The sequence below is a fragment of the Haemorhous mexicanus genome, chromosome 12, assembly GCF_027477595.1.
Source record: "Haemorhous mexicanus isolate bHaeMex1 chromosome 12, bHaeMex1.pri, whole genome shotgun sequence".
Classification (NCBI taxonomy): domain Eukaryota; kingdom Metazoa; phylum Chordata; class Aves; order Passeriformes; family Fringillidae; genus Haemorhous; species Haemorhous mexicanus.
In genome coordinates this window covers 2965056-2977774 of record NC_082352.1, presented here as the reverse complement: position 1 = coordinate 2977774, position 12719 = coordinate 2965056, and the positions used below count along the sequence as shown (strand labels likewise).

Below are 12719 nucleotides of genomic sequence, written 5' to 3'. Positions count from 1 at the left end.
AGGCAGCAAAGCTGCTCTGTGCAGCTGCTGAGAGGAACCCTGAGCCAAGGAAACCGGAACAAAGGAGACGAGAGGAGCCACTTGTATAAATTCTCAAGACGGTTTAATCCCCGAGAGAGCCCACAGACAAGTGACAAAGCTCCAACAGGGTAACAGCAGCTTAAGAACCGGGGAGGGTACTCGGGGAGGATAACCAATAGTAGAACAGCAAGAGAGGAACATAGGGCGGGGATCAGATTGTAGATAACCAATAGGAGATAACATGGGAGGGAATTACGCTTGTCACCCCAATGGAACTCCGAGAGAAGGGTGATGGACAAGGATGGTTCTAGAGAAAGGGGTGGGGCCACATTTGATGAACAAGGGAAGAGAGCAGTACTTCCAGGATTGGCAGGGAAGGGTCTGGAAATCAGGGAGGTTCATGGGAGACTGACATGGGGGCTGACAAGATTTTGCTGTGTGCAACGAGGCTGCAATCTATTTCAAGCCTCAGGGTACAGTTATCTGCTACAGCCAAACGTTTTTTTGTCCACTGGTGCCTTAACTGCCATTATTAAATTATTTTATTTTGGGAGAATCAATCTCATTAAAAGCTGCCTCCCACCCCAAGGAAGACAGAAAAATTAGTGGTAATTGAATTGCTTTATTTGTCCACTAACACCTACTGCAGGAAGAAACCCAAATATTATATAATCTTACCATATATGACTTTTTAGTGATGGTGTAACAGCTGAAATCAAACAGAAGTAACTATTCTAGTAAATCCAGTCTGGTAGGTTAAAGCAGCCATTACTCCATCTCTGTGCTGAAAAATTATGTCCAGAGTCATCAGCTCACAAGCTCCATTTTTCCCTCTGTTACTGCACCCAGGCTCTATTTCATCTACTTCAATATTTAATTCCTGAAGTTCAGAAACTCTTTAAATCCCTATGAAGCAGGATCCAATATGCTCTGTAGGACTCTGGCAACAGAGAACAGCTGGCAAGCACATTGTAAAAGGATATCAGACTTTACTGGATATTTATTTTGGTAGTGTTGGTAGCGATACAACCAGATTTGGAAGTCCCAGAGAAAAACTGTGTCCGGATTTACAAGTTCCTGCCTACATATTTGCACAGTCAAAAGCAGCAGCCTGTTTGAACAGCATTTGAGGAGACTGCTTAAATAGCTTTGGCAGACTTTGGTGGGAGCTCCTCTCAGACCCTTGCATTTCACAGAAGAAAAGTCAATTTGCCTTTTGACCTCTGTTTTTCCAGGGAAAAAATCAAAGCCACTCTGCTGCCCCGGGTTAGACAGCAGCTCTGTGCTGCATTCCTGACCTCAGCTCCTAGACCAAGACCTCTGGGATCCCATAACCCTCAACACACCACCAGCCAACTGAACTGGTTTCCTTGCAGATATGGTGTCCAAAATCCATTACCCTCTCCAGGTCAGCCAACAGGAGAAACAGTGATTGTCTTCTGAGACTGACAGGAACAGCACAGGCTGTCCACAACACAGCTCACATGAGGCATCTCATGAGAGGACCACTGGAAAGCCACATGCGTGTGGCCTCCCAGAGAATGGGTCTATTTGGCTGACAGTGCTGAGTAAGCATTTCAGAAGCTGCTGCTGCTCAGGAGGGTGCAAGCCAGCTACTAACATGTTCTAGCACCCTCCAAAAAATCTGAGATAGAGAAAACTCAAAGGCTGCATCCTGCTTAAAACAAGACTTGGACAGACTGGATCAATGGGCCAAGGACAAGGGTGTGAGGTTCCATAAGGCCAAGTGCCACATCCTGCAGGTCACCAGCTGCCTCAGTGTGAGCCAGAGTGTGCCCATGGGGGCAAGAGGCCAATGGCACCTGGCCTGGATCAGCAGCAGTGTGGGCAGCGGGACCAGGGCAGTGCCTGCCCCTCTGTGCTGGGCACTGCTGAGGCCACAGCTCGAGTGCTGTGTCAGCTCTGGGCCCCTCGGGAAAAAGGACATTGAGGGGCTGAGTGTGTCCAGAGAAGGGCAGCAAGGCTCCCAAAGGCTCTAGAAAACATGTCCCATGAGGAGTAGCTGAGGGAGCTGGGTTTGTTCAGTCTGGAGAAGAGGCTCAGGAGGGACCTCACCGCTCTCTCAACTCCCTGACAGGAGCGTGCACTGAGGGGGGGCTGCTCTCTTCTGCTGGGCCTGCACTGAGAGCCAGAGGAAGTGACCTCACGTTGAGAGGAAATTCAGGTTAGATTTTAGAAAATAATTTTCACTGTTCAGGGCGGGGAATAGGTTGGCCAGAAAGGTGGTGGAGTTGCCATCCCTGCAGCTGTTAAAGAGGCCTCTGAACCTGACACTGGGAAATGGTTTAGTGGTTTAGGGTTTGCAGTGTCAGTGTTGGCCTGACGTTGAACTGATGGTCTTAAAGATCTCTTTCACCCCTGACGGTTCTACAATTCGCAGTGCTTCTCGCCTGGCTGAGGGGAAGGCTCAGGGCTGTCCCGAGTCCGAGGGCGGCCGCACCCTGAGGCGCTGGGGCGGCGCTGCGGCTGCGGCGTCTCCTGAGGGGCGGGGCGGGGCTCTGCCCTCAGCTCCGCGAGATCCCAGCGCTCAGGCTGGCGGGGCCTCTGCTGTCCTTCAACCCGGCAATCCCATCCCTCAGCCCGGCGATCCCATCTCTCAGCCCGGCGATCCCATCCCTGAGCCCGCAGATCCCATCTCTCAGGCCCAACATCCCATCCCTGAGCCCGCAGATCCCATCTCTCAGCCCCCACATCCCATCTCTCAGCCCGCAGATCCCACCCCTCAGCCGGACAGCGCTCGGCAGCGGGCACCCGCCTCGCCTCGGGGTCCGCCCGGAGCCACCCGCGCCCCTGGATCACAGGTACCCGAGCCGTGCCCCGTTTTCCCCCTCGGGATTCCCCAACTTTCCCACAGAAGAATGCAGCTGCTGTTTCATCTTTAGACTGTTGCGTTTCAACCTCCCCCCCCCCCCTTTTTTTTTTAACTTTATATGTTCTTTCCCTTTTATATTTGGGCTGATCTGATAACGAGCTGTAAATCACACACGGCCGATCTGAGGGAGTTTCTTGAAGGCCTCTGCTCATTTCCCCAGGCAAATGCCAAGGGACTGTGGAGCAAGCCCAGGGGAGGGGATCTGATGGTTCCACAGGCTCAGCCCGTGGTGGGGACCTCACCTGTGGGATGTGGGAGAAGCCTCGCAGCACCATGTCCTCAGACTGTCCTGGCTTCAGGTCCATCGACACTGGCTCCAGCCCAAACACGGGGCTGGCACGTTCGGGGCTCTGGGAATCATCCTGGGAGCTGCTGAGGGCTGAGACACTCTGGCCCTCCTCCTCAGGTGGCCTGTAGCATTCCACACTCCAGAAGAGCTGATAGAAGTGGTGGCCCTTGTTTGTTACTCTGAACTGATGAATACTGGGAACGAGGCTAGAATAGAAGGCAGGATGCAAAATCTGCTATTTCCCTGGTCATCAGATTGCTCCCAGTGAGCAACCTGAGGTGTTAATTGCTTGGAGACTGTCTACATTTCCAGCTCTTAATGTGGACCAGAAATAGTGTCTGATAAGGTGCCCTTTTGATGTTATTATTGCAATGGGAAATATGTTTATAATGGTAATATAATGCTTTCCAGGTGAGGCTAACAGGAGGTGGTGTTTTCCTCCAAAATGTTTGTTCTGGGCTGATTCATACTGTTGCTGTATTTTGTATTAATCTGTGCCTGAAACTGTAAGTGAATCTTTGAGATCCTGCACTTGGGGACTTTGTGTGTGGGGGTATGATTGCAGACATTTCTAAAAGCCGGCTCGGAGGCAGTTTCTGGATGACCCCAGCAGCAGGTAAAAATCATCTGCCTGCTCCAGGAGAGGACAGCGGGGGAGCAGAGCCTCTCTCATTCGTAGTAGCTTTGGTTTTGCACTGCTAGCCATTTGTAGAAACTTCATTTTGCATTAGAAACTGTCTGAAAGTGAACTTTGCCAACTCTGCTGGCAGTCGAGCGAGGTCCTGGGCAGAGCAGGGCAGCAGCAGAGCCCTTGAACAGCACGAGGAAGCGGCAGCAGCGGCGGTGCAGACCCCGCACAAACCAGAGAGTTTCCATCTGCCTCTGGAACTGCTCTGTGGGCTCCTGCCTTGCCAGTGGGGGGTGTCACCCTCCTGTCTCTTTGCTCCCGAGGCCCCTGCTTGCCATTTTGGAAGGGAAGGGTCTGATGCCACCTTCCCTTGGTCCCTCAGCCACACGGAGGGAGGGACTGCCTCATCCGGGCGCCATTTCAGGAACCTTTTGCTCTGGGGGAGCCTATGAGCTCATTACTTGATCAAGTGAGGACATCAGTGTATTAGAACTAAAGACAATTCAGTGACAATTTAGCAACTGGTTTCCCTGTCAGTGGCTTTTGAAGGTGTCTAACAACTCTCAACTGGCCATCACTTGTTTCTAAAGGAATCTCTGCCTTCAGGGAAGGAGTCAGGGCTTTGAACACTGAAGAAGACCTTGCCTGAAGGACTACAGCAAAACTGCTCCTTGCTGAGACAGGAGGAGAGGTGGGAGTGGAGAGATCTCCTACCTGAATTGGTATCCCAGGTTGAGCTCCGGGGCGAATGGCTTGTCTATGACAACCGTGGTGCCAGTGCCCAAAGCCACCAGCCCGAAGGCGGTCCAAAGGCTGTTCCCAATGAACAGCTGGACAGGGACAGCAAAAGGCCCCGTGTCATCCAGGGTTACTGTGACAGACACAGGCACCTCACCCCCAGCAGGGATCACTCCTTCTCTGGGTTCAATGGCACAGCAGTGGGGTTTGCGAGCCTGTAGGACAAGCATAATTTGCATTTAGGAAACCATACACCCTGGTCTCTTGTGGGGCACAAGAAAAAAAAGACTAAAGAGGGGATGATAAAAATCAAAGGCTTAAAATCCCCAAAATACAGTACTGGGCAACAGCGGAGCTCATACATCCTGTGTTTTCCCCTCCTTTAACAGACTCACCTAATTAACCCAGTTTTGCCCAACCCAAGGGATGCTTATCCTCAGGAGAGTGTTCCTTCCCCATCTTTCTCTGGAGTGTGTGCCAAGGAAAGCTGCTTTCTCTCTCCTGGCTTCTCACAAAGGCTCAAGGCCAGAGGAAGGCAGGACTGCTCAAATCCCACCGCAGAAACCACACAGCTGGAAGATACTGCTGAGAGCCTGAAGAATACCTCTGCAAAACCAGTTGTGCAAAACCCCAACACCAAACTATTCTTTCCCAAGGGGCCATCAGTGCTTCTCAACATCCCCTAAAGGACTGAAGCCCTCACTCCCCACCCATCATCAGCCGTAGAGAGGTGCCCCAGTGCCCTCTGCTTTGGAAAAGTCACCTCCAAATGGTTAGAGCAGAGCAGGAAAGCAGGAAGCAGAAAGAAAACTGGATGTATGTGCTCTGTGGGCATGGCCCACTCTTCCCAAGAACTCTTGTCATCTGCTTTCTCATGGACTTCACAGATTGGGCAAGAGAGCTAGAAGCTACCCGAAGGAGGGAGGAAAGGCCTTGCACCAGCACAGCTGTACAGACACAGCTCTGCAGGTCTGACCCTGGTAGGAGCATGTGAAACCCAGCCTTTACACACCATGACCACCCAGCCAAGGTGCACTGCTCCCTGCAGAGGCTGAAAGCAGAACTCCATTGTGGGAGTCAGGAAAAGCTCTCCTGGAAAAATCCCTCACTTTAAGGTTACATTTATCTCCCAAACAGCTGGAAAAGCAGCAAGAGGAAATTCACACCCCTCCTCCTTGGCCCAGGAGGCTGTGGCTGGACTCTCCCACATGGCCTGATGCTTTACCCACAGACACAAACAAGTCCTTAGTACAGGTTTTAACCAGCTCCACAAGTTCAACACAGCCAGCATGAAAAAGAACAAACCTCAAGCTCCTCACAGATCTCCCCCTCCAGCAGACATCCCACCCAGCCCCAGGCGCAGCCCTTCCTGGCTGCACCAGCCCTGCTCCCCCTGCCAGGGGAGCAGCCCCAGCTCCTTCTGCCCTATGCAGCCTCCACATATTGAACAGCCCTTCTCTGCAGCTGGTCCCCAAAGATGCTCTTCAATAGCACAGAGATCCCAGGTTGGGGGGGGTGCACAACCCCCACACTTGTCTTTGTGTGGACAGCCCAGCTGGCTTGACCCACAGGAGGTGTGAAAATTGCCTCCCCACGAGCAGTCTGAGGACAGACCTCACACCCTGCTCTCTACTATTAACAGCAGTGTGGCACAAAGCAAATGGAGATGGACAAGGAAGCCACAGTGAAATCCATGCTCTGGGGAGCAAAGGACCACAGGTTTCTCTTGATTGCAGAGTTCCAAAAATGTGACACACAAAGCTAAAGACCTTCTGTAAAATTAAGGGAGAACTTGTCAACACAATCCAGATTAATTTCTGCTCCAACATCTCTGCACCTGACTTCACTGAGGGGTGCCCCATCTAAAACCACTCCAGACCAGGTTCCTCTTGCCTTGCTCAGATGGAATATTGGGAGTATCCTGCCTCCTCTCACACAGGGCAATATGGATATCTTGCCTATAAAAACCAAGTCATGGCTGCTACTGACCAGTCCATTTCCCTGAAAAACAGCCCCACAGATACTTACGACCTCCATCCTGAAGTCTGCAGGGACGAGACCTTCGTTGAAGAGGGTAAAGCTGCGTGAAGTAGGCTGTAGTGCTGGGATCTTGCCAAACTCTATCAGCCTTGTGCTTGGGTAGATTTCTGCCAGCTTTCCAGAGCTCCGTAATTCTACTCTCTGTTCCAGGAAGCAGGCAAGAAAGATTTCAAAAAAACCCCAAATCATACCACAACAGGGAAAGCTAAATGAACTTTAATAGCTCAACCCCACTCAAGTTATTTCTTTAGGGACTGCTTCCACTCTACAGCTGAAATGCTAGGCTTTTGGGAAAAATAAAAAAATTACATATGCACCTCCAAATGAAAAAGGATTAAGGTATAAGAAACATTCCAACCACAAATTATTGGCCCAAAGCTAAAAGCTTTGCAAGGAATTTCTAGTTAAGATGAGGCTGACAGTTAAACAACTGGTTATTCTGGTGGGGAGAAACCCTCCTCTTTAGGGTAAGCAGACTGATGGTTGAAAGCAACTGTTTTGTCAAACTTCAGCTTGCACTGCCTGTCCTGGCACAGCTTGCATTGTCTGTCCTTCCTGGTGACTGGTTTACATACAGTGCCACAATGGCCCAGGTTCAGATGTTTGGTGCCATCCAGGGAATTTAGCATCCTCATTTCCATATGTTTTAATATTAAGTTTAAATCCTTCTCCAACCACTCTTCAAATGCCAGCTTTCCTTTCTTTTACAGAAAGCTCAAGGTTCCCAGAAGTCTTCTGACTTCCTTTTTTGTGCTCAGAGAAATGACATTTTAAAACAGATGTTTCCAAAATTAATAGCATTAAAGATTAATTAACTAAAATAATCCTTAATTCCAGCTTAGATGAACTACCTTCTGTGTCAGACACTGAGATTACCACCTATGAGGCACGAGCTGTTTGTGCCACCCATCCCTCCTGTCCTTCTCCACAGCAGCCTGTGCCTGTTTTCCCCAGAAGAATCCCTGTCCCTGTGCCCCTGCCAGGAGCAGGTGCCCACAGGCACACAGCTCCCCTTGCACTCACCCGTGGGTTTCTCTCATCCCCAAACACGCCAATGAGAACATTGGTGCGATGCTCCCCTAATGTCTGCACCTCGATCACAACTGGGATCTCTGCGAAGCTGTGAGGCTGGACTATCCCACAGGGCTTGGGGCTGGAGTAGAGCACAGGAGAGTTCTCCTTGCGTTTCTGGAAGGGACAGAACCAAATACAACTTTAGAGGGACCTCTGAAGAAACCTTAAACTCCTTAACATCCACCGCAACAGCAAATTACACTCATGTTTAAAAATCCCCAGGACAAAGGTAAAAGGCACAAACAAGATGCAAGAATTGTAGGCTTAGCACTCCCAGGGGATGCTGCAAGGAGGCTGCCAGCACAGGCATTGGTGTCTGTGGATGCAGCAGCTTTTCACAACCCTCTAAGATCTCCCACAGGAAAACACCATGAAGACTAGACTAGAACATTAACTGTTTCCTCAGGAGGTTAAACTGCCTCCTCAAGTTTACATTCGGGTAGGATCCTGTTCTCAGCAGATCTTTAAGATTGAATAGAAATCAGCAAGGCCTTATCCAAACCCTTTTTTCCCCCAATAATCTCCTCAATAATATTTGACAGGAGGAGGTGGATGTGATGCCAAACCTGGGGAATAAGCCCATAGCAGCCAGGAAGGTCGGTGTTATTTGCAACGAGGAACTTCCTCTCGTAGGGCACCTTCAGGTGGCACTCATCGTAGAGCAGGATTTCAGGGTACACTCGCAGCTCAGGAACGAGACATCTGGGCAAAGAGATGATCCCAAGGGAATCAGAGATACTGAGAGAATGGAGAACATTTACCCCCAAAGATTGTAAAATGGAGCATAACACTGGTCACTATCAAATAGATATTTAACAGCCCTACAGTGATAAATTGCCTTCTAAGTCTTCCCACTCAAACAGGTCTTGTCAAGGAGGGGCAAACCCTGAGAGGCAGCACCCAGAGGCTGCCAAGTGCCCCAGGCAGAGCACTTTGTGCCACAGCTGCCTCAGCCCCTCCTTTACCCAAGAAGGCTTGCAAGGACTCCTGTCACAGTCCCAGTGATCCACGAGTTCTGGGGGAGCCTTCCCAACAAGGATCAGGGCTCACTAAGGCTCAAGGAACACACAGCTCTGGTGTCTCAGGAAAAATGACTCTCTTCTCTCCCATGGTGCTGTTACCCTGCCTGAGAACTCAGCTCTTTGCCCCAGCCCTGGAGGGCACAAGACACCAGCTGCCCTCCAGAGTGGCTGATCACCCCCTCCCAGGTCCTACAGCTCCCTTGGTCCTTCACTCCACAGCTCCATGCACTGACTGTCCCCTTGCTTGACAAGTTCCTCTTGCTTTAGAAAATGGCAGCCCAGGCACTGACTGGATGGCTCTGCCTGGGACAGGGAACAGCACCAGGGAGCTGCATCCCTCTGGGCATTCAACTGACACCCACAGCAGCACAGCAGGATGCAATTCTGCTGCAGCAACAACGACTTTTGGTTTAAGTCTGAGAACGTTAAAGCTCAAAATGGGAAGCAGAGGGAAGGAGAAAAACTAGAGCTGACCTGCGACATCAAGGGCTGCTTTCCCCTCATAAGATCTTGCCCTCACCACTCTTGCTGTGACCACTTTCCCCTGCCATGTGCTCTCATGAGCAGAAGGAGACCCTGACTCTCAGCAGGCTGCCTGGTGTGTCCCAAACCAATGCATGGTGGCTGCAACCAGCACAACTCCACCTCTTGCAGGCAGAAGGAGAAGAGGCCCTTGGGAAATTTGCTGCACCTCAAGCACCAAAACCCAGGCCAAGAAATGATACCATTCCTGGTCCCTTTAGAAGAGGGCCCAGGACAGTGCTGGGCTGTGAGCAGGGCTGCTTTTCACCACAGGCTGCTGCCCAAGCCCTGCTGTTCTCATGTCCAACTGGCACAACATGAGGCCATTAAGCAGCACTTCTCCTTGGCAGCTGCAGCCAGCAAAGCCTGTGCAAGGCAGGGGCTGGGGGAGGCCAGGCAAGGGCTGGTACCTGGCTGTGATGAACAGTTTTGCCACTCCCTGGCCAATGCCCTCCAGGTCCACCAGCAGCCTCCGGCGGAAATCCATCACAGTGTTGGAACACAGGGTCGCCTGGTGGAAGAGAAGAACAGTAAATTCTTCCTTACAAAACCTCATTACCCACATGTGATATCCTCCAGTTCTTGTTTCATGGTAAGGAAAGGGCAGATTTTGCCTTAATTCTTCTGCTGCTCCATGTGTAGAGCACAGTCTCTGAGAGTAGCAAAAGCCTTCTGGCAATACCAGATGTGTTAAACACACCTTGCTATCAGGGCATAGGTCGGTTACATTAAAACATTAGACTAAAGCTTTATGCACCACTGTATTCAAATTAAGGGGCCAATTTTTCATCTGACAACAATTACATAAACACAGAGGAAATCTGCTGACTTGAACAGAATGAGTTCAGCTTTACAGCAGGAAGCTGAGGGCAAAGTGTGGCCCAGCAGGTGCTGGGCAGTTCATGGCTACAGTTTTTTGTCTCTACTGGAGCTTCCTGCAGTGAACATAAATCATTCTGCTCCCCAGGAGTGGGGAAATGAGACCAAGAAGAAAGGCTAACTGCTTTATACAATGACATCTCTCTAACAGCCACCTTCTGCCCTCATCCTTGCTCTGCCCACTTGCAATCAAATCAATCGCTCTCAAAAACACAAGAATGGCTTCAGGCCTTGACCATATGGTATGTGACCTCAGCAGATGATTTTGGAAACCAAACAGTGCTCCTTGAGGAACATCCAGAGTAACCCAGCTAGCAGAGGCCTCCCAGCAGTGCAGATCTCTCCCTCCCACCATGCTCAAAGCTGGCACCAGAGCTGAAGCCCTCCCACACTCCAGTGCAGCTTCAGCCCTGGTGCGGCAGCGTCTGGGGCTGGACTCTGGCTGTACCTCGATGTCCTGGTGTCCCTGGGGAAGGATGGTCCCTCGGCTGGGATTCATTGTGAACTCCTTTGGCTCCACATAAAATTGGATTCCCTTCCTCCAGGATGGATCACCGTGCCTGCGGATCTGATCCATGCTGTCGACAGCCGGCTGCGTGCCATCGTCCGACATGCGGAGCTGGAACGTCAGCGGCACTGAGGAGATGTTAGTGAGGCGACAGCACTGGGTGTAGGGAAAGCCTGGCAAAGGACACAAATATCCAGTCAGGCACCCATGATGGCATGATCCTGGGGTGAATATCCTGGCAGGATGAAAGTGGGATTAGAGTTTAGCTCTTTATTATCTGAACTACAGCCCACCGAGAAGCTGCGTGAGGAATTAATCGTCACTTAGTTCTCTTTGACACTAATTCCAGACTGCAGCCTTGAAAATGCCCCCTCCTAGCCCTGCTCAACACTGCAAGTGCTCCCTCATCTGCCTCAAACCAGCACCACTTATCTCTCAGTGATGGGTGTGCACCCAGACCCAGCATTTACTCTGAGAATTCAAGCTGTCAAATTCCCTGTTAAGTCTGCCAACACTCTCACAGTTTTCAAGATATACAAACAGTGAGTTGTCACTGGGAAGACGCTACAGCAAAAGAAAGTGAGGATGGAATCAGGAACTAGAACATGGTGCAAAGCACCCTAGTGCAGCTTCTCTCTGCAGCATCCTTTAGGCATCTCGTGGTTTGGGCCAAACCGACTGAGCACGGGACAGCTCAGAGCCCACTCAGCTGGGGGCACACCCAAGCCTTGCTTTGAGATTAGCAATTAGGAATCAGGTCCCACCACACCCAGCAAACAGGGACATCACAGCCATGCTGCACACTGGGATTGCTGCTTGCAAGAGTTTACCCCACTTCAGTTCTGAGATTTGCTTTCCATCCTGGAAAGCCAGAGATACAGCCACTCATGGTGGGGATGTCCTGCAGAGCCCGCAGAGCAGCCACAACCTGCTCTGCAGTGCGCACCTGGCTGGGCTGGCCAGCTCTGTGGGGAGGAGACTTCTCCCCCGGGCCTGCCCACCAAGAGTCCCTGGAACACAGATGGGGAGAAAAAACAACTTCAGGCGCAGCCCAGAGCTTCTCTGGGCCCATCCAAGTGACCACTGCCAGCTCCAGCAGTGACTCCAGCAGGGAGGAGAGAGAGGCACAAAAAGGACAAACCCAGATGTCAAAACCTCAAAGGAGACTGAGCTCAGCACATGCAGACAACAGTCAACAGTTACAAAGAAGCAAAGATACAACAGCTGCCTTCAGCTGAAGAGACCTTAGGAATGAAATCGGATTCAGCAGGATCAATCTCCTGTTTCAGAACCATATTTCCATCTGTTGCCTTTCTTCTTTCATTTGCTCAAAAGGCAACTTAACAAGTGCCTCGGTGGTGATGCAGGGTGGGGAAGAAGCAGCTCAGGAAGGGCAATTAGTTTTCTTAGAAAGTTCATGAACTTCATTATTACGGGTTTAGACTTCATAGTGAATATTCCCCTTGGTCTGGGAAGGGGGACAGGGGTTTTGGGGGAGTTTTGGCCTTGGGGGTGTGTGGAGGCCCTGGGGGGCTTCTCCTAAGTTACACCCCCTTGGCTCCTTCCCCTGTTCCTGTCTATCCCTATGTTCCTGAGCCACTCCCTCCCATTTCCCTGACTGGCTCTTATCTCTGTACTGCCCCGAGACCAGGGTGAGCCCCCAGGCCCCGAGAGAGTGAAAGCTGGCCTCTCCACGCGTGTGTGCTGGGACCTGAACATCTCACCGCGCGGCTGAATAAAACATCTGTGGATATTGTGCAAAGGCCCTGTTTGCTTCTTTACCCTGGACTTTACTAGCAGCAATTCAGGCTGCAACAGGGCTGGGCTTTTCCGTTTGGGGATTTTTTGGGACTTGGGGCGTGATGCCGGGGGCGGCCGTGCAGTCAGAGCTGAGCTCGGGCAGGGAGCGGAGCTTCCCTTCCTCCCCCTTGGGGATCGAAGCTCGGCCGCTGCTGCTGCGGGAGGTTGTGTGCTTGGCCCCGGGACTGCCCTGGCTGCAGCTCAGCGCTGCCATCGACCCTGCCTGCCTGCCCTGCTCCTGCCTGCTGCTGCTCTGCACTGCCGAGACCCCCACAGCTCCTCCTGCCTGTGATCACAACTACACC

General features: G+C 51.4%; 1 protein-coding gene across 1 annotated transcript; it reads right to left on the bottom strand.

Moving 5' to 3' along the window:
• Positions 1-2988: 2988 nt before the first annotated feature.
• LOC132332986 (hydrocephalus-inducing protein-like) lies at positions 2989-9728 on the bottom strand (the record flags this gene model as incomplete). Its single annotated transcript, XM_059857713.1, has 6 exons — positions 9638-9728; positions 8250-8385; positions 7633-7797; positions 6598-6750; positions 4546-4784; positions 2989-3409 (listed from the first exon to the last, which is right to left on the bottom strand). Coding segments are annotated over exons 1-6 (1191 nt in total), but the record flags the coding sequence as incomplete, so codon positions are not given.
• Positions 9729-12719: the final 2991 nt, after the last annotated feature.